The 23721-nt window shown below is 42.6% G+C and overlaps 1 protein-coding gene across 1 annotated transcript in view; it reads right to left on the reverse strand.

Annotated features, from left to right (window-relative positions):
• Positions 1 to 10683, reverse strand: part of LOC126501215 (muskelin-like) — a 48515-nt gene extending 37832 nt beyond the window's left edge. Inside the window, exon 1 of the mRNA XM_050141764.1 lies at positions 10431 to 10683. Within this exon, the coding sequence (XP_049997721.1) occupies positions 10431 to 10528 (98 nt within the window). The 5' untranslated portion in view covers positions 10529 to 10683. The remainder of the gene's footprint in view (positions 1 to 10430) is intronic.
• Positions 10684 to 23721: the final 13038 nt, after the last annotated feature.

A 23721-nucleotide genomic window follows, 5' to 3' on the forward strand; every position in this document is an offset into this window, starting at 1 on the left:
AAACTAAAAATACTTATAATCAAGAAACTAGAAGAAACCATATCCTAAAATCAATCAAAACATTGGTAGTATCCTTGAAACTATTATTAGGCAAATCAAATTTTGCATTAAACTGAACTAAAATTTTAAGTTCTTATTAGAAATATTGTCTTTAAAAATTTTAGTAACTTCATAATAAAAGTCTCAAAGACACAGATAAGAAACACTTCATTCCAAGTTCTTCCAATTAAATTCTTTTTTTTTTTTTTTCGAGACAGGGTTTCTCTGTGGCTTTGGAGCCTGTCCTGGCACTAGCTCTGTAGACCAGGCTGGTCTCGAACTCACAGAGATCCGCCTGCCTCTGCCTCCCGAGTGCTGGGATTAAAGGCGTGCGCCACCATCGCCCGGCATTTCCAATTAAATTCTTGACCATTTCATTTAAGATACTCTCAGACTTTGCTGAAAACCATTTAAGACATTTAAAATAAATTATTTTCTGTTTTGAACATGTCAACATGATGTTCCAGTGCCAAACCAAAATTACCCTTAGAAAGAAAAATGTAATTAAAAATGTCTTAATTCACTCATCTATTCGAATACTAATAAACATTATGCTTAGATACAATGGTGGGGGAGCATACCTTACTCCCTATGAAGCTCACGGTCCAGTTGAAGGGGATAACTATTAAGCAAGTAACCAGACAAATAAGTACATGGCTGAAAAATATAATACATGATCTATCAAATAGGCTCAAGTACTCAACCATAAAGGTGGGGGACAGCTACCAGAATTATAGAGAAGAGGGGGGTAGACAATGTCCTAGTAAAAAAAAGCATTTTAAGTGACATTTGAAGAATAGGAGTTAAGTCTTTTGATTCTTCTAATGAAAGTTACCTAAATGAAAATGGCAAATGGGGGAAGTGGACAATGAAAAGTAAGGGTATCACACCTAAAGGTGTTAAAAATATTCAGTAGTCCATTTCTTTTACAACAAACGCAAGGTGATAATACTAAGTGCCTATATTTGTTACTCTTCTATTGCTGTGAAGAGACACCATAACCAAGGCAACTTGTAGTACTCGGGGGTGAGAGCTGAGAGATCAGAAAAGCAAAGCAGCCAGCCATAGAGAGCTCTCACCTCTACCAATACTCAGCCCGAAAGGATGATCCTATCCTCAGGCTGCCTCTGTCTCCAACAAACCTCAGACCACGCTGAGCTCTTCTCTCCTCCTGCCTCATCTACCCAGCCCCATCACTTCTCTCTCCACTTCCCTAGAGCTGGGATTAAAGGCGTGGTATCTGGAGTGCAGGGATCACCTTTGTCTGAGCTCTGTTTCTCTTTCAGGCAGATTTGGTCTTGTGTAGCCCAGGGTGGCCTTGAACTAACAGAGATCCCTTTGTCTCTGGACTACTGGGATTAAAGGTGTGTACCACCACCTATAGCTCTGCACTCTGATCTTCAGGCAAGCTTTATTTGTTAAAATATAAATAAAATACCACTGCAACAACTTATAAAGGAAAGTATTTAACTGGGGGATGACTTATAGTTTCAGAGGATGAGTCCAAGACCATCATTAACAAGGAGCATGGCAGTGGGTATGCAAGCATGGCGCTGGAGCAGTAAAGTTGGAGGGAGGGAGGCAGAGAGAGAGGCCTGCCATGGAAGCTCCAGTGACACACTTCCTCCAACAAAGACACACCTCCTAATCATTCCTAAACAGTTCACCAACTGGGAACCAAACATTCAACTATGTGAGCCTTGGAGGGCCATTCTCACCACCACAGTCACAACCTTAATAAGATATACTAGTCACAGTAAAGGAATGTAAGGATATTCTTAAAGTATTAAATACTAATAGTCATAAGCCAAAAGACTGACACTAAACCCAATTGTCTCCCCTCTAAACATGACTTAACATAGTTGCCACAAATGTTTAAATTAAAAGTACAATTAACATGAAATCATGTTACAGGAATGGAAAAATAACACATATTTATAAAAAAGATTAAATTTCAATTCTAGACCTTACAAAAAACAAGTCTCAAAAAAGATTTATAGATCAACAAAACCAAAAGCAAAACACAACTAAGTAATTGTTAGTAAGCAGATGCTTAGACAATGCTAAGATGAGCACACAGGCCTGCAATCACAGAAAGAGGCCTGCAACATAATCTTTTCAATATGCAGGAGGAAAGAGAAATTTGAGCTAGCTCTAATTTAATAGTAAGATAAAATACTCAAATCTTGGGACAGTAAGATGGCTCGGTGGTAAAGGTACTTGCCACCAAGACCGATGACTTGATTTTAATTCGTGAATCTACACAGTGGATGAAAAGAACCAACTCCTGAAATTTGTCCTCTGATGTCCACATATATGCCATGGTATGTGTACACAAATAAATACACCCACACTCTCTCATTCATTTAAATTCTCTTTCTAAATAAATGATGAACAATCTTAATTTTGAAAAATCTGTGTGTTGTTAAAAAGAAATAGACCTCAAATATGAAAACACAAAACATGCACAGTAAGAGGAGGGCTGGACAAGTAGCTATCTAGCACGCATGAAGTCTTGGGTTCCAATCACCAGCATCACCAAGGAAAACCTAAGTAAAGCTTACACCCAACAAACAGCAACCCAAATAATGCAGATGAAACCACACTAAGTAGATTTCAAAAGCAGGAAGCACAAAGTATTATTAGAGATTAAAAGGGACATGTTATACCCATTCAAAGGCCCAATTTGCTAGAGAGATAAAGCTATAAGTTTGTATGCATCTAGTCACATGACTTCAAAACATACAGTACTTGAAGAAATAAAAGGAAAAATGCAAATTCATAATCACAGAATCACCCTGAGGTAATGAAAAGGAGAAAAAATTAAAAATCAGTAAAGCTGGAATGCAGTTTAATGAAAGAGTATGTACCTAGCACACAAAGGGCCTGGGTTCAATCACCTATGCTCTAAGGGGAAAAAGAAAAAAAAAGCAAGGCGGCAAAACAGCTAACATTTAAAGTCATCTATAGCTCCTGCCTAGTGACCCAAGATTGAGGTCAGAAACCTAGGTAAAGGTCAAGGAGGAAATAGACTCCACAGTCGTCCTCTGACCTCCCTGCAGGCCATGGCACACGCATCATACAAACACACAAAATAATAAAACTTAATTTAAAAAAACACAATAGATTACAGAATAGTTGAACAATAAAATCCACAAATTTGACTTTTGAAACATACAAGAAAGACAGTCTGTAACAGAATAAAGTCTTTTCAAGAGTATATAAATTTATCAAAATACTGAGCCATAAAACTAGTCTCAGCAAAGGTATGAGGTTATTCAGAGTATGTTCTTAGCAAAGCTAACAATTCAACGTAAAAAAGATAGCTACAGAGCCTGGTGTGGTGATGCACCTTTAATCCAGCACTCAGGAGCCAGAGGAGGTGGATTTGAGTTCAAGGCCAGCCTGGTCTACATAATGCATTCCAGGTCAGCCAGCCAAAGCTAAAATAGTGAGACCTTGTCTCCAAAAAGAAAAAAAGAAGATACGACAAGACAGACAGAAAACGAAATATTAAAAAGTAAATTCAATTTTAAACAAGAAAACCAGGCATAGTGGCACAAATAGGACACTGAGGCAGGGAACTTGCTTGAACACAGGTGTTGAAGAGAGACCAGCCTGGTCAATGTAAACATAACCCATTAGGGGGAACAGAAAATGAAAAGACAAAATTCTAGCCAAAGGATAAACGAAAGTAAAATCTGGATAATGTTATGGTTAAATGGTTAAAAAAAATTAAACTTAAGGGGCTGCTAATCCATACAAACAGAAAATCCTAGTCTTCAACATATATATTAGAACTAATAGCCTCATTTTCCAGTTCTCATTACCTGTCATTCAAAGTATATTAGGCTAGGGCATCTCACTTAGTTGCTACTTGGCAACTTTATAGGGGCAGATTTCAGGTCATTCAAATCAATTCCATATGAAGATAAAAGTGACTTTCCTTCTGTATATCTTAAAAGATGGATAATTCTTAGTGGGTAACATTTATTTTATCATAAGCAAAAGACTATTTAAATAAACTGTAACACATATACACATGTATATGAATATATATACATATGCATATATAAACAACCATTATTTTTATTTGAAGGATTTTTATAAGTCATGGTGCTTATAAACAAATGATCTTTCTGAGAAGTATTATCCTAAAGTCTGCTGATGAGAAAACTGCTTTCCCAAAGAATGCCAATGTTAAAGGCAAAACAAAAACTATTACATTCGTGGGCTACAATGCAATACCAAAGAAAGATATAAGTGTGGGAAAGGGATTTGTTGGAGAAGGGTGATAAGAAAAAACAAAAATATCATATGCATATGTGAAATTGCCAAAGAATTTCATTAAAAAATTTTTAATTTTTTTCATTATGTGTATATATGTTTGTATATGTTTGTATGCATGTTATCTGAGAGTAAGTGACCACAGGGGCCAGAAGAAGATGTAGTATACAGGTGGTTATGAGCTATACGTGGGTATTGGGGATTGAACTTGGGTCCTCTGGAAGAACAATGAGTGGTTTTAACCACTGAGCCATCCCTCCAGCCCCTAATCAATTTTTTAAAAGAAAATAATTCTATTTATAATACCATTAAAAAGAAAATAACAATAAAACTGACAAAAGAAAACTTATAAAAACTCTAAAACATTCAAATAAAGAAAGCATAAATAAATGGCAAAACAAAACAAAAAGAAACAGAAAACACCTACCACATTAAAAAATGGGGAGACGGCTCACTGGCAAACTGTTACTACACAGCGTGAGGAAGCTCTGCAGTTCAGATCCCCACACATGCACACGCATGGAAAGCAGAGGTGGCAGCGCTGAGAGGCAGAGAGGTAGATCCACCCCAGCAGTTCACTAGCCTAGCCTAATAAGACAGACCCTGTCTCCAAAAAGACTGTGAAGGTGTGAGGGTAGAGTGCTCAGCAGGTCAAGGTGCTTGCCAACAAGCCTGACCATCTCAAGATCCACGGGGTATGCCCTCAAAGGTAATTCAGACAATATATCAATAGTCTATATTCAGCCTATAGGGATCAATCATTCTATAAATTTTCTTCTCTAAAATAATTTTTCACAGACTTTAATAGCTAGTATTATAAATAAGCAATAATCAGAGATCTTAACTGGTCATTTTTTTGAAACATTCTATAAATCTCTCATTTCTAAACCATCAGGATAGCTCAGCAGTAAAAGCCAGTGAATCTATGACCTGCATTTAATCCCAAGACCCACATAAGACGGAAAGAACTAACTCCCAAATTGTCCTGATTGTCACAAGCACATTGTGACACACATGTGCACATGCACACACACAAGCCATAAATAAAAATGTGACTTAAGTAAAATCAGGAAATCTCTCATTTCTAAAGGTAATTCCTGAGTGACCAAAATGTAGCAGAATTGAATCGTTATAAAGCATTGAAATACATATTACCTGCATATGAAACATCAAGAACTTCCTGTATCATGCCCAAAAAGTTAATGCAAATATTAGAGCCATTTGTTTCTCTACATTTTTTTTCATAGACAGGATGTCATTATGTATACTAGCTGGCTTCAGACTTACTGAGATCTACCTGCCCCTGCTTCCCAAGTGTTCGAGTTTAAAGGCTAAGGCAAGAATGTTGGCTCAAATTGAAGGTCAGCCTGGATTATATAGTAAATTCTATGCCAGCCTGGGTTAGAGAGTGAGACCTTGTTTCAGAAAACAAATGAAGCTGGACATGTTGATGCTCACCTTTAGTACTAACACTAGGGAGGAAGAGGCAGGAGGATCTCTATGGGTTGGAGGCCAGCTTGGTCTACATAGTGAGTTCCACAACAGCCAGAGCTACATAGTGAGACCCTGCCTCAAAACAAAATAAAAAAACAAACAAAATTAAAAACAGAAACAATGTGATTCTAAATTGCCAAGAATGTTTATGACCTAGCCCAGGTACCCAGAATTCAACAGTCTACAGAGATCAGCAAATAGTCTTGCTTAAAGTGCCTTTAATCCAGCTGTTCAACACCTAGGAACTCCGAACTAAGGAGTTTCCTTTTTTTCTGCCCCATCAGTGCCAGGTGTGGTGGTGCATCTTGTAAGCCTAGCAACTGGGAGTAAAAGGCAGGAGGTTCAAAGACAAACAGTTACACAGCAAGTTCAAGGTTGGCTGGGGTATGAAACAAGCTCAGCTAGAAAGCAAGCTGAAAGACTGACTAAGCTACATAAGGCTCTATCTTTAAAAAATTTATCAGACAAAAAATCTCACTATTCATAGTGACCAAAGAATAGCAAAAGCAAAAATAAAAGTAAAAAAAGGTTAAATGCCCCAATAATAGGAAACCAATTAAATATCATTGTCTAGAATATAAATGTATCCATGCAAGTGAAAAAAAGAATATTCAATCTCATAGGAAAATGTCTATTATATAAAATGAGCATCCCTTAACCAAAATGACTGGAACAGAATATCTCTCTCTGATTTTGGAGTTCTTTAAATTTTGGACTTTGATGACTAAGAATCTCTAATACAGAAATTAAAAATCCAAATTGTCCCCAAATCCATATGCTCTAAAATCCAAAATATAGATGCTCAAAAGTTTCAGATTTCAGAGTTAATGGGTTTTCAATTAGAAATATTCAGCTATACTTACTTAAGTATACTAAAGAGCAAAAAAAAGGACATTAAATACTAAGCTGAAAAGATAAGTAGGCATGACAGACCTGGAATCATGTATCTGAAGGATGAGCAGGAATCTTTACATGGGGGGAGGGGATTAGGGTAATTTACATTTGTTTCTGTGGATATTTAAAAACTATTCTAACTACAAACCTTTTCCATTTCTGCAATGAGAACAAAACACCTACTTATTTTTAAATGTGAAAATTTTTAATTAGTTGAGCTGAAATAAATTCGTCTATCCTAACCAAATGTTACTATTAAAATTATTTAATTCATTCAAATAAAATAAAATTGAGAATTATTCCCCATCAATGGAATTATCAAAGATGTAAAGTCAGCTTTAAAGACTCAGTTTTCATAGCAAAACCATAAATACCAATATAAAATACCCCTCGCTGTTCTAACTTAGGAGCAAATTTTGTCTGCAGGCACAGAACAATTACATTGCATACTGAAGCAGCTAAAAGAACTTGTTAGGAAAGTCAAGAGAGCCCAGGACAAGAGTCCTCCTCAGAGCTGAGCAGGGTAACCTCTGTTCTCAGGTTCCCTAGCTGTAACACATGTATCACATTCATCTTGGTGTTTGGGCGGAGATTAAGTCTAGGAACTCATCTAACTGCTTGGGAGAGAACGGAAGACAGTAACTGCTTGTTATTGGTAGAGCCAGTGAATAGTGGGCTTGAAGAAGAGCTTGCCAAGCCTCTGGAAAGCTGTATGGTGTGGGCAAGTATCTTACATACTGTCTCAGCTTTGTCATCTGCAAAACACAGGAAACTCGTTGCAGGTTTGTGCTTAAGATTAAACAAAACTATATGAAAAAAAAAGCATCTCAGGGACAGTGAGTAACTATAGCCAACATTATCACAACCTACAACAATAAACATATAAGAATAGGGATCACTATAAAATGTTTTTACATGTAGTATGTTCAATTCTACCAATGATCACTTACATGTACCTCCTTTAGTTCTCAAATTAGGTATAAATTTTAGAAACAGGTAAAATACAAGCAAATTAAACACACTGGAAAATAAAAGGCCAATATTAAGTTTCCAAGTTTTTAAAAGAAAAAGTGCTATCTTTAACTAGACTTGTTTTAACATTTTAAGGTTCAAATCAACCTTAAGAGTTAAAGGAGAAATGGCTTTCTAGAAAGAAACCTGAGATTGGAATTCTTCCGTGACTTCATGGTGTGGGGGGTGGGGCAGTCCTATGCACGTGGTATATATGCACAGAAATGTGTGTGTGCCAGAGAGGCCAGGAGGACATAAAGTACCCTACCCTATCACACTCCACCTGTTCCTTAAAGTCAGAGTCTCTCACTGAACCTAAAACTAGAAGTAGGTTGGGACTCAACCTCAAGGTTCTTCCAGTCTCTACCCTACCAAGAGCAATAAATAGGGTGACAGACTTGCCATACGAATCTGTCCATGCTATGATTTGAACTTGGGTCCTCAAGCTTGTACAGAAAACACTCTCTAGACCTTTACATGTCTTTAAACAACTAACTAAAATACAAATGCCTTTACTTGAAGAATTCTATGATTCCTCATACAAACATCTGTATAAAAGCAGTAAAGAAGCAGTGGTTAGGGTCTAGCCTCACGTAGGTGAATGGCCTTTCCAAGTCTGTTTCCAATTCTGGAAAATGGAGATCTGGGGGGGCAGAGAGGGACAACACAGGTCTCAAACACAGACAGCCCAGGTTGACCTTAACTTTACTATGTAACTGAGGATGACGGTAAACTTCTGATTCTCCTGCTTCTGCTTCCTAAGAGCTTGCATTACAAGCATCTCCTACACGGCTCAGCTTTTTGAGAGTCTTTAAAAAACTGTTAAGGATTAAATGAGTTTAAACACTTGAAGTATTCATAATACAGACTGGCATATGAAAGACATAAGATCTCACGACCCCCAAAATGCCTAGATTTCTGTCAATAAATTATTTGCTGTTTTGTGAACAATTTCAACAAATGGTTGGCTACACTTTAAAAAAAAAAATCGCACCTGCTTAAGACATCACATAATACCTTTTACTGTCTCACCCCATTGGAGGTCATTCAGAACCCATCTCAAAAAAAGTCAATTCCTTTCTTAAACTTCCCATCATACAAAGTTAGAACAGTCATGCTTACTAACATAAATTCAGAACCAATAATTTTATAATTAAAGTAGGCACACACCAACTAGCCTGACAAAATTCTCAATCTCAAGCCGCCTAACACTAAACCACTCTCCTTCAAGGGAAAGTTTTCATATTACTAAACTCTACGGTGCTTTAAAATAAGAAACTATACTACATTTTTAAAATGTCACTGAGATTAAACAAGATACACTAAACGAGAGTACAAGTTATATATGTATTGCATACTATTTTCCCAATGGCCTTAAGAAACCTATAGCGATGGATTTCTCCCAGTTACATTTTAACTGCAAGAGCAGGTTCCGTCCACTCCAAATCAGCATCTGATTAAAGTCACTATCCCACCAGACCAACTCTAAAGAAAGGTAACTCAAATGGGATTTGGGATTTCCAAGGCTCGTGCCTACACCAGAAGTTTAAAGGAAGGGCAGCCAACCAATCTGTAAGTAGTCTCCCTCAAGATCAGAAAAAGAAAAACGCCATTCGAGGTAGTGGAATGCCACCAACTCTTTAACCTAGACCCAGAAAAATGTGAAGTAGCTTCGGAGTCAAAGAAGACTTAGCCAAAACAAAAAGCAAACCAAAACAGGGGTTCTGGTACCTACGACCACATGGCAACTTCAACTGAAGGTTAGTGTTGATCTAGCTCACCCTCAAATTAAAAGCTGGGTTCCAGCATCAATCGGGGATGTGGCCATGTAGCAGGCATCACCAGGCCACAACCGGCCAGATGAGACCACAGGTCAGCAGCCTGCGCTGGGCCACGGCTACAATGTCTCATTGGCAACCCTTGACCTGGTGAGTAGGAGGGCAGGTTGGCAGTCTAGGAAGATTCTTCTACTGGCAGCTTGGCTTTGAGAGTTCTGCCTGAGACGCTACCTCTGGACAAACGTGAGGGATTGTAAAAATATAAATGGGGGAGGGGGTCATTGTTCAGTGCACTCCCGAGATGCAGTCATTTTATTTGTATAGCAACAGAAAAATACATCGGTTCCCTGTTTTGCTCGTGAAGCCCTTTCTGCTGAGCGGGTAGTTCCCCAAGGCGAGCCGCACGCCCCCAGACCTGCCTGCCCTCCTTCTCTAGCTTCCCCCGAACTTCCAGCCCCCACAGCAAAGACACCCCTCTGCCAGCCCTCCAAGTTCCTGCCAGGATGCAGATGGACTCCCTAACTTCTCCCACCGCCCGGGCAGAGCTAAGCACTTTTAATGCGGGCTCGGGAACTCTGCGGCTGCACGGGCCGAGGCGCCCTGGAAGGGCCCGGCCCCCGACGCCCCGGCCACCTCTGACGGCGGGGGCGGCTCGCACGCCCGCACGCCCGCTGGACCCCGAGCCCCGCTCCATCTCAACTCCCTCGCCGCCGCCCCGAGCTCGCTCTCCGGGCCCTCACCCCAGCCTCGGCCCGCCAGGCCGGAGCTCTCGGCCGCCGCGCCGAGACGCTCCGCTCCGGAGGCCGCGCGTCCCCCTCACAGGCCCCGCCTGGGCCTCTGGGCTCCGCTGCCCTCCACCGCACGCTCGGCCCGACCGCGCTCCCGCCGAGCAGCGCCGACAGCTCGAGCGCGGGGCCCCGCACTTACTCGGGAAGGTAGGTGGAGGAGAAGGAGCTCCACTTGTGCAGCGCGTAGGGCAGAAGCCGGCACTCGGGCGCCGCAGCAACAGCCCCGCCAGCCGCCATCTTGTCAGCACCGTAGCGGCCGCCGCCGACCGCCGGCCCCGCCAGGAGGAGGGCGGGGACGTGGCCTGCTCTTAAAGGGGCCGCACCGCGAACCCAAACGCGCTGGGCGGGGACTGGCTGGTTGGCGGCTGCTTCCTCCGGTTTCCCACGCTGTCCTTTCCTAGCTGACCCTCCCGAGAAAGCTTTCCCGCGAGGCTGGAAGAGGAGTGGCAATGAGGACTTTTCTTACAAGCCGCAGGTAAAGACAAAGACAAGAACATTTTTTTGGGGGGGAAAAAATCTTAGTTATAGAACAGGAAGGGAAAATGAGATCTGCTTTGGAAAGAGAATACCTTTCCTACTTTGGAAACCACTGCCCTAGCCTGATTATAAATCCTTTAAGGAAACAGTGGTGAAGAGAATTGAAGTGCAATAATAATGTATCGTCTTTGTCTCTGGACTTGTCCTGAGGTTAAAAAAAAAAATGTCCTTGTCACCGTGTTCCAGGGTCAGATGGAGGCAAGAAAAGGAAAAGCTAGTGCGTTCTGCTTACAGTCTCTAATGTAATGTCTACATTGTAAACATTTCTTGTGAGCCCTCTCCTACTAATAACATTCTTGTGGCGTCGTTTTTTGTTTTTCCAGAAACGACATTAAACCACAAACCAGGAAAACGTTCTTAGAGTTGGAAAGCTGTGCATCATCAGTTGTCTCAGTTGGTAGGTCTGCTTGCTTTTGATTTTAACATAAATTTAGCCCAAACATTTAAGAGAGAAATGCTTGAGAAAAGCCCGTGTCCTCTTCAGAAGCAATAGTATGAACACTGCCGCCCCGGCTTCCCCCCAATACACACCCTGTTCAGAAAGCCAGAAGGGCATCATCCCAGCTTCTTATCACAAAAGGAACACCTGGTCTGAATATGTGGCAAAGATAGATAATGCTCCCATCTGGAGCGTGAATTCTAATCAGTATTAATAATAAAAACCTAGAGTTAATGCTGAAGATCGGAGAAGCAGAGCAGTCAGCCACTAGAGAGTTCTTACCTCTACCAATGTTCAGACCGAATGGGTGATCCTGTCTCTACTAACCCTCAGACTGCATCCGTCTCTGTGAATCCTCAGACTGCTCTGAGCTCCTGTCTCCCCCACGCCTTATAATCCTCTCTCTGCCCAGCCATATCCCTTCTTGTCTCCACCTCTCTAGTGCTGGGATTAAAGGCATGTGGACACCCGCCCCCCCCCCCCCAAGTACTGGGATTAAAGGTATGAACCACCACCGCCCCACTCTTTCTCTTTTAGACTGGATCAATTTTGTGCAGCCCAGGCTGGGCCTTGAACTCACAGAGATCCAGCTGCCTCTGTCTCCCACGTGCTGGGATTAAAGATGTGTCTGCCTCTTTGGCCAACTAGTAATTTAGGTCTGCACTCTGATCTTCAGGTAAGCTTTATTTGTCCCTTAAGAAATGCACCCTGACTCTGAAAACAGAGCCAAAGAAACCCACTTAGACCCTAGAATCAGAGCCAGTGAAAGAAATATGCCCTGACCTTGAAATTAGAGCCAGAAGTTTAAAAAAAAAAAAAAGCCAGAGTAAGAAATATACTTTGACCCTGAAACCAGAGCCAAATCTGCCTCTGAATAACTAAGATGAAAATCATCCAATCAATCCCTGCGCAGGGAAATGAACCAATCACTGAGCAGAAAACCAACAAATCCCTGAGCAGCCATCTTAATCAATCTGAGCTCAAGGGACTGAAATCTGACCATTTCCCATCCTGAGACTCTTCTCCCTGGAAGTCCTCTGCCCCTAAGAAGCCCTGTATAAGCCCTGCACCTGTTCAGTTTGCTGCTGCCCTTTTCCCACCCTGGCAGAGGCAGCCATCCTCCTGGATTCTTTCCTCCCAATTAAGCTCTTCAATTAGGTTTGGGTGAAGACTTTTCACACCTTCCCCTAGCCTAGCAGAGTTGTTACCGTTGGGGGGCACCAGAGCTGAACTTTCACTGGGGAAGCCCTCTCCTGTCCAAGCAGAGCTGTTACTTTGGGGAAACCTTTCCCTAAAACAGGACTGCAAACTGCTGTGTTTACTGTGGTATTCCTTGGTTCCCGATTGCCAGAATACTTTTCCATCTGAGCTGTAACACTCAGTATTCCTGGGCCCCTAATTTCCAGAATACTCTTCCATCTGAGCTGTAACACATAGTATTCCTTGGGATCCTGACTGCCAGGATCCCTTTCCCTCTGAGCTGCAATGCTTACAATTTCTGTAGTGGTCTTTACTAGGAAAGCATTAGAAATGTCAGCTAGGCCCCAAGTATAATCAGTCTTTAAGATTCCTGTGCTTTAAGGGTGAGACTTTGTTGGGAAAGGGTACAGTCCCGGAGGTATTAGTTAGAGAACTGCCTGGGATCGAGGGAATCAGCTACAAAGAGATTATCATGATGGGAAAGGTTGTCTCTAAAAGGGGGAGAGATAGGGATTCACTCCTGTTATTTTGAGGCCCCAGTTTGCTAATGCCTTTCCTTACCTCAATCTTAATAAGTCCTTTCTTATTTTTCCAGGCTTTGAATTGTATAGTTCCTGATCAAACTTTGTGAAAAAACAGGTCTAAACCAATTCTTTTTTATCAATATTGTAATTTAATTACATTTCTCCCTTCCCTTTCCTCCCATTGAACCATTTGCTGGCCTTCAAATCCATGGCCTCTCTTTTCATTACTTGTTATTACATGCATGTACGTACTTGTATATAAATATTTATTCCTAACTATAGCCTGTTGAATCTATATAATCTTACCTGTATATATTATGTCCTCAGGGCTGACCATTTCTCACTGGACAACCAATTGGTGTGCTCTTCCCTAGGGAGGGCCACCTCTCCAGCTTCCAGCTTGACTTGGCTGCTCCTTGTTCTTCATAAGCTTTGAAGCCCCCTGGGCTTCCTTTCCCCACCTCCCCCCACCCTCAGGCAGCTTTAAACCAATTCTTCTTAAGTGTTAAACTTTCCCGTAACTTGGGGGTGGGGAGGGGCATGAAGTGGAAGTTGTTGTTACAATTGTTGCTTTCACAGCAGAATCTGACTACCTCGACCTGACCGGGTTTGACTCTGCAGAGGACCTCTTGCCTCTGCTTCTCTTGAGGACTGAGATTGCCATGCCCAGCTCTTCTGTGACTTTGTAATCCCCTTCTGCTGTAAAGGGCTTAACAAAGGGCCCTTCATTATGCCTCCAGCACGTGCTCAGGCTCTCTCTTTTTCTGCTCTCCTTCACCCCCCTCCTCTGCACTCTATTACGGTCATACTAGTCAAGCATTCCAAATTGCTGCTTGCATGGCAGGCATCCTGTCCATCTCCAAGACGCAGTCTATTCCTGGCCTCCCCATCCCTTATATTTTATCTGGATGACTCTGCTTGCTCTTCAGATCATTTGATCTTGGAAAAATCTTTCCTCATCACCTATTTTAAGATTACTTGACATTTTCTACATTTCCCTTAACATCCTGAGTTCCCCCTCCTTAGCTTACCAATCATCACAATATGCTTCTGTTTCTTTTGTATTTCTCTGTCCTGTCGAAGATAACTCCCATTGCGGTAGGAGCCATAGATGCGGTAGCTATGAACTGTAGTCTCCATGTATTGTAGTCTCATGAATAGTAGATGCTCAGTAAGTGTTACTGGAGAATGAATCAATGGTGCTGAAAGAGAGTTTCAATCAGAGGCAAACGGCAAAGGAAACAGAGTGTCAAAACCCTGCAAATATGTGTCCCTTAGCTATGTCTGCCAAGCACAGTATAAAGAACTAGGGGATAACAGATTTCACAAATGATGGAAAATTTAAAGGAGCCCTATGCTAATAGAAATACAAACAGATGTATTGACACAAAACTTGTAGAAATGTGAAAATTGGAGATGCCAGAAATTGCAGACTCTGCAGAGGATCCCTAGAAGCTAGACTTCTAGGGGTTCATCTTTACCTCCTTCTCCTTCTGAGACATGAGTTTAGGTGTGGGGGTTGTTTGCAGAGATGCACGTGGAAGGCCTGGGTATTGACAGCAGCCAGACAGTTACTCTATATCATTGTATCTTACAGATGGGGCCTGTCACACCGTCATGGAGCACGAGGATCATCGGGTTTTGGAGGTCAGCAGTGCTATGGTAACACACAGTCTTCTTAGCCCCCAGAGGCCTCTGCAGAATGTTTCTCAAATCCTTCTTCCTGGGGGCAGCTGATTATGGTATTAGGATTTTGCCAACCACTCTCTCTTTCTCTCTCACTGCAAGAAAGACTTATTGGGGGAAGCTATGATACCCTACATGGTGATCAGAGGAGCCAGACAAGGCCCGACGTCATGAAACTAGCATTCTCTGTGTTTGGCCAACACGTATAAGTCATCTGGATAATTTTTAGTATCTGCTAAATACTTAAAGGCGAATAATCCAGAGAAATTATTAGATTGGCCAGAGTCCCCAAAAAGATAATATTTGAGCTGATATCTATATTAATGAGGAAGAGCCAACCACTATAAAAGGCTGGCTTGAACCAGGCAGTAGTGATACATGCCTTTAATACTAGCACTCAGGAGGCAGAGGCAGGTCAATCTCTGTGAATTTCAGGCCAACCTATGAATTGAGTTACAGGGCAGCCAGAGCTGTTACATAGAAAAACCCTGACATGAAAAACAAACAAAGTCCAGGCAAAGCATGGATTGGTGACTGCTGCAATGCTTTGTTCCAGGAGACCCAGCTGCTCAGTGAAACATGCAGACCCTCTGTGGGTCAAAAGCCCATCCTGGTGATCATACCACAATTCTTCCCAAATGAGTTGATAATCGGGAATAATTTCAATAAACTATGAAGTACTTTCAAATATCAAATGTTGCCAAGTAGTAGTAATAAAGGCCACAAGAGAGGCAAAGCAAAACAAACACGGCTGAACCTGTTTTCCCGCAAAGGAACATCCCACCTGGCTGAGATCAAAACACATTTGCTTATAGTCCAGGACAGGATTTCACAGTTATGCTTGGTAAGTTATACCTTCCATGACAAAATACTTGAGACAGGGTAATTTAAAAAGGAGAGAAATTTTTTGCTCATAGTTCCAGAGGCTGGCAGTCCAAGATCAAAAGGCCAACAGGTTCAGTGTCTACTGAGGGCTGTCTTCTGCTCCTAAGATGGCTTCTGTCCTCAAGGGGAGATGTGTTTTGGCAGGACATACAATGAAAGAGGAGAACTAAGGAGCCTATTATTTCCTTTTCACCCTTTTATAAGAGGACTGAGCCCATTTTATTTTATTTTTTGAGACAAGGTTTCTCTGTAGCTTTGGAGCCTGTCCCAGAACTAGCTCTAGTAGGCCAGGCTGGCCTCAAACTCACGGAGATCCACCTGTGCTGGGATTAAAGGTGTGCGCCTCCATCACCCAGCTACTGATCCCACTTTCGAAAGTAAAACCCTCTATACTTACTGATCTTCTAAAAGTCCCATCTCTTAATTGGGGGTTACGTTTCAACATGAATGTTAGAAGGGTTATAATATTCAAACCATAGCAAAAGATTAAAACATACTTGAAATAGACCAGAATATACTCATTGCTGTACATGGGCGATTAAAATAAGACCAAGTGTAGCAAGTCTTTCTCTGTACTGCCAGCTCCCGAATAACTGCATGGAGAATTATTAATTATAAAAACTTGGCCTTTAGCCTAGACTTGTCTCAACTAGCTCTTATAATTTAAATTACCCCATTTATATTAATCTACATTTTGCCATGTGGCGTTACCTCTCTTCCATCTTGCACCTCCATGTCTGGTGAATGAGTCCTCTCTTTTCCCAGAGTCCTCTCTGTCCCCAGAAGTCCCACCTAACCTCTTTCTGCCTAGTTATTGGCCATTCAGCTCTTTATTAAACCAATCACCATGACACATCTCCACACAGTGTACAAATATCCTACAACACACTAATTCATTAGTTAAGGAAAACAATCTTGACAGAGAGGCCCATGAGGTTCTTGCTTTAGCTCACCAAGGACACTCAGAGTTCATGGTCTCTAACAGATTTTGATAATTAGAGCAGGTGACACATGGCAAATTATTCAATTTGCTGTCTTCTAAGCAAGTTCTGATGTAAATGAAAAATGCCCTTTTACAGTGGCATTCAACATATGAGGACACTAATGCCGAAGTATGTTAGCTGCTGTGGCACCTAAGACATTTATACAACTGAGCTGTGTGCAGATGTGCATCTAGAACCCAACCCCTGACTTTTCTTCTGCATTTCATGAGAAATGTGTGTCATGTATACATGACATATATATATATATATATATACTTATCTATTTATGTTATTATTCTTCAAATTCTCTATGATAGGCATATGCTAGATACTCAAGAAACATGTCTCAGTCAGGCGGTGGTGGCACACACCTTTAATCCCAGCACTCGGGAGTCAGATCTCTGTGAGTTCGAGACCAGCCTGGTCTACAAAAGCTAGTTACAGGACAGACTCCAAAGCTACAGAGAAACCCTGTCACGGAAGAAAGGAAGGAAGGAAGGAAGGAAGGAAGGAAGGAAGGAAGGAAGGAAGGAAGGAAGGAAGGAAGGAAGGAAGGAAGGGAGAGAAACATGTCTCTTGTTCCTTTTGAATTTATTCTTGACAATATACAATTATGTTTCCACAAACTTCAAAACTAGATAGAATTATAGGCATAAGGTCGTCAGTCCCCACTTGGCCGGATTCAGCATCACTGAGGAGTCAAGCCTTCAGGTGCACCCGTGAGCTATCATCTAGACTAAGGTTAGCTTCTAGGAATGTCTGAGAGAAATTATTTTGATTAGATTGATTGATATGGGAAGACTATTCCCTAGGAGGGGGATTCTAAGCTATAGAAAATGAATAGAGCAGGCGGAGTGCTCACATTCCTGGTTCTCTGCTTTCTACCTGTGGATGCAGTATGAGCAGCTACCTCAGGATCATGCTGTCTTCCGTACCTATGATCTATGAGATAGAATAAGCCTTTCTCCCGAGCTGCTTTTGTCAGTATGCTATTTTATCATAGCATCAGGGAAAAAAAACTAAGATAGAAAATTGGTATCAGGAATGGGGTAAATGCTATGATAAACCTGACCACAGGGCTCTTAAGCCTTTGGAATTGATTTACGGGAGGAAGGTCGAAGAGTTTGGCACTCGGGACTAGAAAAGCCCTGGAAGGCTAGAAACAGAGCTTAAAGGGGCTTTGAAATACAAGAGTGTGGGAAAAAATACAGAAAGTGGAGACCCAGCTCGTGAGTTATCAGAGGGAAACAAAGACTACACCAGGAATTGAGCTAAGGACCACTTGTGTGATATTTTGGCTAAGACTCTAGCTTTGTTTTGTCTTTATCCTGAGAACTTGAATGAAGTTGAATTTAAAGCTAATAGACTAATTGTTTAGCAGAGGAAACTTTAAGTTAGGAGAGCATTCAGGCTAGTGGTAAGGAAACTGTAATTATAAGTAGAACAGTACCACTGAAGAGAGACCTCCTGCACTGCACTGGGGGGACTGGAAAGGCACACCCAGAGCCACATCCCGCCCATCAGTGGCTCCAGAGCATGAGGGTCGAAATTTGTTTGAAAGGAGAGCCTAGACATAAGTGCTCTCTGCTCAGACACAATCACCTAAGGGCGTGTTCCATCAAGGTCAGCCCAGAAAGCATATGAACACGGCTATGGCTACATCACGAGCTGGCAGCATCATCCACATGGCACTGGTATGGAAGTCATTAAAAACGAAAACTTAGAAGCAGTCATGGAGTCCTGACCTGGGGTATCAGAGAGCCACTAAGGCCAGGAAATGTGTGGCAGAGTCACAGTCCCTACAAGGAGGCCGTGAAAGGCCAGTGCGTGAAGCTGTAAAGGTGACACCCAGCTTGCTGGGGTGACCAGGGGGCATTAGAGATGCAAGAACCATGGGGTGTTTGCCAAGGAGAACTGACAGCGCAAGTGGAGCCAGCCTAGGAGAGAGGCTATGCGTGCCACCGGCAGCAGAGCTGGAGCGGGGCCATCCGGGCCATTTGGAGCCCAGATGATTCTATTACAAGCCTCAGATGCTACACACAAAGATGTGGGATTTGGTGTTTTCCCTCCTGGATTTTGGTCTCACTTTGATCCAATCATTCCTATGCCCCTAATTGTCCTTTTTGGAATGGAAATGTTTACTCTGTGCCATTTTACATTAGAAGTATGTAACTTGTTTTTTATTTTATAGGAACTCAGTTAAAAGACTCGCAACTGTTATTGGCTATGGCAGCAGTTCTCAACCTGTGAGGGGGATCAAACAACTCTTTCATAGGGTCACCTAGCAGATATCCTGCATATCCGATATTTACATCATAATTCATAATAGTAGCAAAATTACAATTATGAAGTAGCAGTGGATTAATTTTATGATTGGAGTCACTACAACATGAGAAACTATATTAAAGGGTTGCAGCTTTAGGAAGGTTGAGAACCACTGGTTTTTTGTTTTTTGTTTTTGTTTTTTTGTTTTTGATGTTGAGATGCGTGCACTTTGCTTTATAAGATAGTTATGAGGCTGTGGGGATAAGGGAGTCAGGTCCTACAGAACAGGAATTACAGATGATTATGAGCCACTGTATGGATTCTGGGAACTGAATCTGGGTTCTCTGCAAGAGCGACAAGTGTTTTTATGAGCTATCTCTCTGGCTGCAGAAGACCCTTTTCAACTGTAAGCGAGACCATTCCCCGGGTAGGAATTCTGAAGTGGATAGAGTAGATAAAGTGAACTGAGAGCCAACATTCATCGTCTTTTACTTTCTGACTCTGGGTCTAGTGTATCCAGCTGCCTCAGTTCCTCTGCCACGGATGGACTGTACCCTTTTGGTATGAGCTAAAATAAACCCCTTTTCCCTTGTGTTGCTTTTGTTATGGTTTTGTGTTTTGTTGTTGTTCTTTAGTTGGTTGGTTTTGTTTGTTTTTAACCACAGCAACAGTAAAAGTAACTAAGCTATTAAAGAAAGTCCCCAAGGGGACTGGAACCATGAACTCACCCACTGAACATTTCTTGAATACTAGGAGCTTCTTTTACTATCTCAGCTCTCACAACAGCCCAGCGTGTACTGAGATACTTGGATATCAAGAATCACCAAACTCAGCCAGTCAGTGGTGGCACATTCCTTTAATCTCAGTACTCAGGAGGCAGAGGCAGGTGGATCTCTGTGAGTTTGAGGCCAGCCTGGTCTACAAGAGCTAGTTCCAGCTACAGAGAAGCCCTGTCTTGAAAAACAAATACAAAAAAACAAAACAAACAAACAAACAAAAAAGGCACCAAGCTCCTATTATGTGCCCTCTCTGTTGTAAAAAAATCCCTTGTGTATGCATCCTCACCATAGCTCCAGGATTCACGGAGCTAAGAAGAGGAATCTCTGATATATTCCTAAGACTAACAATTATGATGCCAGGCTGTGTTGGCTCATGCCTGTGATCCCAGCACTCTGAAGGCCGGGACAGGTGTTCAAGGCCAGCCTGGTCTACAGTGTGAGTTCCAGGACAGCCAGAGCTGTTCACGGAGGAACCTGACTTGAACCACCACACACACACACACACCCGCAAGAAAGAAAGAAACAAAAAAATCTAACAGTTATGAAGTCTTTATTTTTCTTTCCAGTGCTGGGGAGGGGCATACTAGACAAGCCCTTTCTACCACAGCTGTACTCCCTAGCCCTTAAATCATGTCTTTAAGCCAAATGCTGTCAAAAAAAGGACAAAAGAAATGCAAAAAAGACAAATGTGATTTTCTTGTTGTTGTTGAGTAAAGTGGGTAGTTAGTTTGGGGTTACTTGTTTCTTAAGTCAAAGGTATTTCAGTCCTTTGCCCAGCAGTGCCTTTGGCCAAGTCTGTAGTGAACCAAGTCGTGGGCTTCAGGTGTGAAGTTCAGGCCTGTCTTCTCCCAGGAGGTGGCAGCAGCAGCAGCTGCGGGCCCGGTAGTGTCAGCTGCTGGGGAGATAGGGCAGAATGCATCTGCTCTCCCATTGGCATTCAAGGCTAGAAATTCCTGGTTCCAGAGACCACTTTATCCCTTCCTTGGTTTGCTGAGTTTGTTTGGGGCCTGGCACTGAAAGTGCAGGAGCTGGCAGAGAGTCCTCTTTCTAAGTGCCTAGCTTTCTCTGTAAACATTTTGGTCTAGGCTGTGACCTTGAAGCATGTGGGAAGGAGGCTGAGAAAGTCTCTAGCCAACAGGAAAAGGGCTTCAAAAAGAAACAACCAGTAACTGAAACTCACAGCCCCGACAAGCATAGCCCTGGAGGGCACCAAGCAAAGAATAAAGTAGATTCCTGACCTGGGCTCACAGCCACCAGCCTGATGACCTTGACCTTGACCTTGCCAGAGCTGCTATTCTTACCAACCCTTTGAGGACTACCACGATCTTCTAGCTCCTGCTGATTTTGAACTGGCTGGGGGTGAGCCTGTACGACTGTGCACATGTCTGTGTGTATGACTGCTAGAGGCCCACCTCGCAGGTCATTCACTCCGTGTCTTTGGACAGGTTCTCTCAGTGACGTGGAGCTCACTGCAACCCATAGGGTCCTGCCTGTCCCCACCTTTTCAGTGCTTGTGTTGAAAGCACAGTGCCACTCTGAGCTTTTTTCCATGGCCACTGGAATTGAATTCAGTTCCTCATGCTCCAGCAGCCAGCACTTCTACCCAACCAAGCCATAGCCTCGGTCCTCATTTTTAAATTTCACTTTTAGTATTTGGATGAAGTAGGACTGCCCTTCACCCTTGCAGCATTAAAACACATCTTAGACACAACAAACCACTGCTTGGTTCCAAGTTAATCCCAGCTGAGCACATATCCTGGTTTGGCAGACAGTGCCAGCTGCATAGGAGGTGGGCAGAAGTCCCAGGAAATGTCTGGATACCACACAGCTATGGAGGGACTGTCAACTGCTGGAGATTGCTTTGCAAATTACCACATCCAAATGAAGCCGACAAAAACGATATTTCAAAAAAGCAATTAACGCTGATTCCTAGTGTATTTGGAACCAAATGGCCTCGGGGCCTGGGGGCAGGGTGAGACTGCCTCAGAAAAACTGTAGCCCCAGCCTTCCTGGTTGACATGTCCAAGGGTAAGGAGCTTTGAAGTCAGACTTTTTCTGTGCTCTCCTCCCCCACCCATACCTGGTTTGTGATAACCGGGCATAACTAGTTCCTCTCGTTTCCTCTCTTTTGTCCAGTTGGCTCTAATTCCCTTGTTTTATTAAACTTCCATCCATTCATTGAAGTAAGCATTTACCCATCCTCTCCTGTGTACCAGGTACAGACAGTATATCTGGTTTATAGAAGAGTCTGTTCAGAAATGGTGGTATAAAAAAAAAATACAGTAGGAGTGGTAATATTGGAGATGGCAAGTCTTGTTTCTGTAATGTCATAGACCAAATGTCATATTTCCTGATGATGGGGTATCGACAGAATAGAGCAGAACCATCTAGAAATAAGCCCATAGTTCCATAGAAGTTGGCCCCATAAGTCTGTCAGGACAACTCTTTTTACACAAAAGGCATCATATTGAAATCCCTTCTCCGTTTGGAGCATTGGCTCCAGAAAGCCAGCGTCGGCGTCAGTGGGGATGCACACATGGAAACAGAAGCTGGGGGTGGCTGTGACAGGAACACTGCTTGTCACAATAACTGCAGACAGCTAGCTCTGTGTTAGAGAGGAGAACCCAGAGGGCAACTCAGAGGGCAAGGGGACACAGAGATGTCCCGGATGACACAGAATGTCCTAGACAGTGGCACACAGCAAAGGGGAAGTAACCTGTGTCTCCTGGTTCTCGACATCCCAGATCAATTGGAATTACATCCAAGGTCAAAAAGATAGTAGATGTCCTTGGAATCAAGTTGAATCATCTCACACCTTAGGGTAGCCTACGGGAGTTTGTTCTCTCCTACTTTGTGGGTCCTGAGGATTGAACACAGGTCACCAAGCTTGCCAGCAAGCACCTTCACTCAATGAGTCCTCTCACCAGCCCTCAAATGCAAAGTTTTGTAGAAGACTTTATCGTGTTGATAATTTTTTAAATTATTATTTTGTGGGTTCATGTGTTCGTGTGCTCTTGAGTGCTGAGGGGAGGGGATGGGGCAGTGCTTGTTGGTAAGTTCCTTTACCTGCTGAGCCATCTTGCTAGTCCCTGAAAATTATGATTCATATTCTTGCATATTTATGGATAATTCTCTAATCTTCTTCCCAGGTCTATAACCAACCTAAAGCGATGCCATATACTAAATATAAAAGACAAAGGTTCAGAACCTCTACCTCTGGCTTCATTTTCTCCAACTTGAGTTGGGGTGTACTGACTTCTTAAGTCACATGCTTTGCTTTGGTTTCTTTCTTTTTATTATTATTATTTACACAGAGTCTTACTATGTAATTTTGGATGGTTTGGAACTTACTGACCAGGCAACTCTGCCTGCCTCTGTCTCCAGAGTGCTGAGCTGAAAGCTTCTGCCCCCACGCCTTACCTGTTTATTTCTCTCACCATTGCTGTGATAAAATATTCTGACCAAAGCAACTTGAGGAAGAAAGGGCTTATTTTAGCCCCCAGTTCAAGGCCCTGTCTCTCACGTTAGGGAACTCACAGGAGCAGGAGCTGAAAGCGGCTGATCATGGGATATCCATAGTCAGGAGAGAGCAGTGAAGGCCTGCCTGCTATTGTTCAGCTCCCCGAGTCCAGGATTCAGTTAGGGGACGGCACCACTCACAGTGACGGGTCTTCCTACTGAATGACAGTCCCTGCCAGGCTTGCTCAGAGGCCATCTCCCAGGTGATTCTAGAGTTTTCTCAGTTTAACGACACTAACCATCACATGCTTTAAAAAAAATATCAAGGCCGGGCGATGGTGGCGCACGCCTTTAATCCCAGCACTCGGGAGGCAGAGGCAGGTGGATCTCTGTGAGTTCGAGACCAGCCTGGTCTACAGAGCTAGTTCCAGGACAGGCTCCAAAGCCACAGAGAAACCCTGTCTCGAAAAACCAAAAAAAAAAAAAAAAAAATATATCAATCTAAGGCTTTTTGTAGGGAGATGGGTTTGAGGCAGGGTAGTAGTCTCTGTGTAGTCTTGGCTGTCCTGGAACTCACTTTGTAGACCAGGCTGGCTTCGAACTCACAGAGGTCTGCCTGCCTCTCCCTCCTGAGTGCTGGGATGTGTGCTACCACCACCTAGCTCTAATCTAA

Source organism: Alexandromys fortis, unplaced genomic scaffold, assembly GCF_014885135.2.
Source record: "Alexandromys fortis isolate MF-2015 unplaced genomic scaffold, M_Fortis_MF-2015_v1.1 scaffold_44, whole genome shotgun sequence".
In the NCBI taxonomy this organism is placed as follows: domain Eukaryota; kingdom Metazoa; phylum Chordata; class Mammalia; order Rodentia; family Cricetidae; genus Alexandromys; species Alexandromys fortis.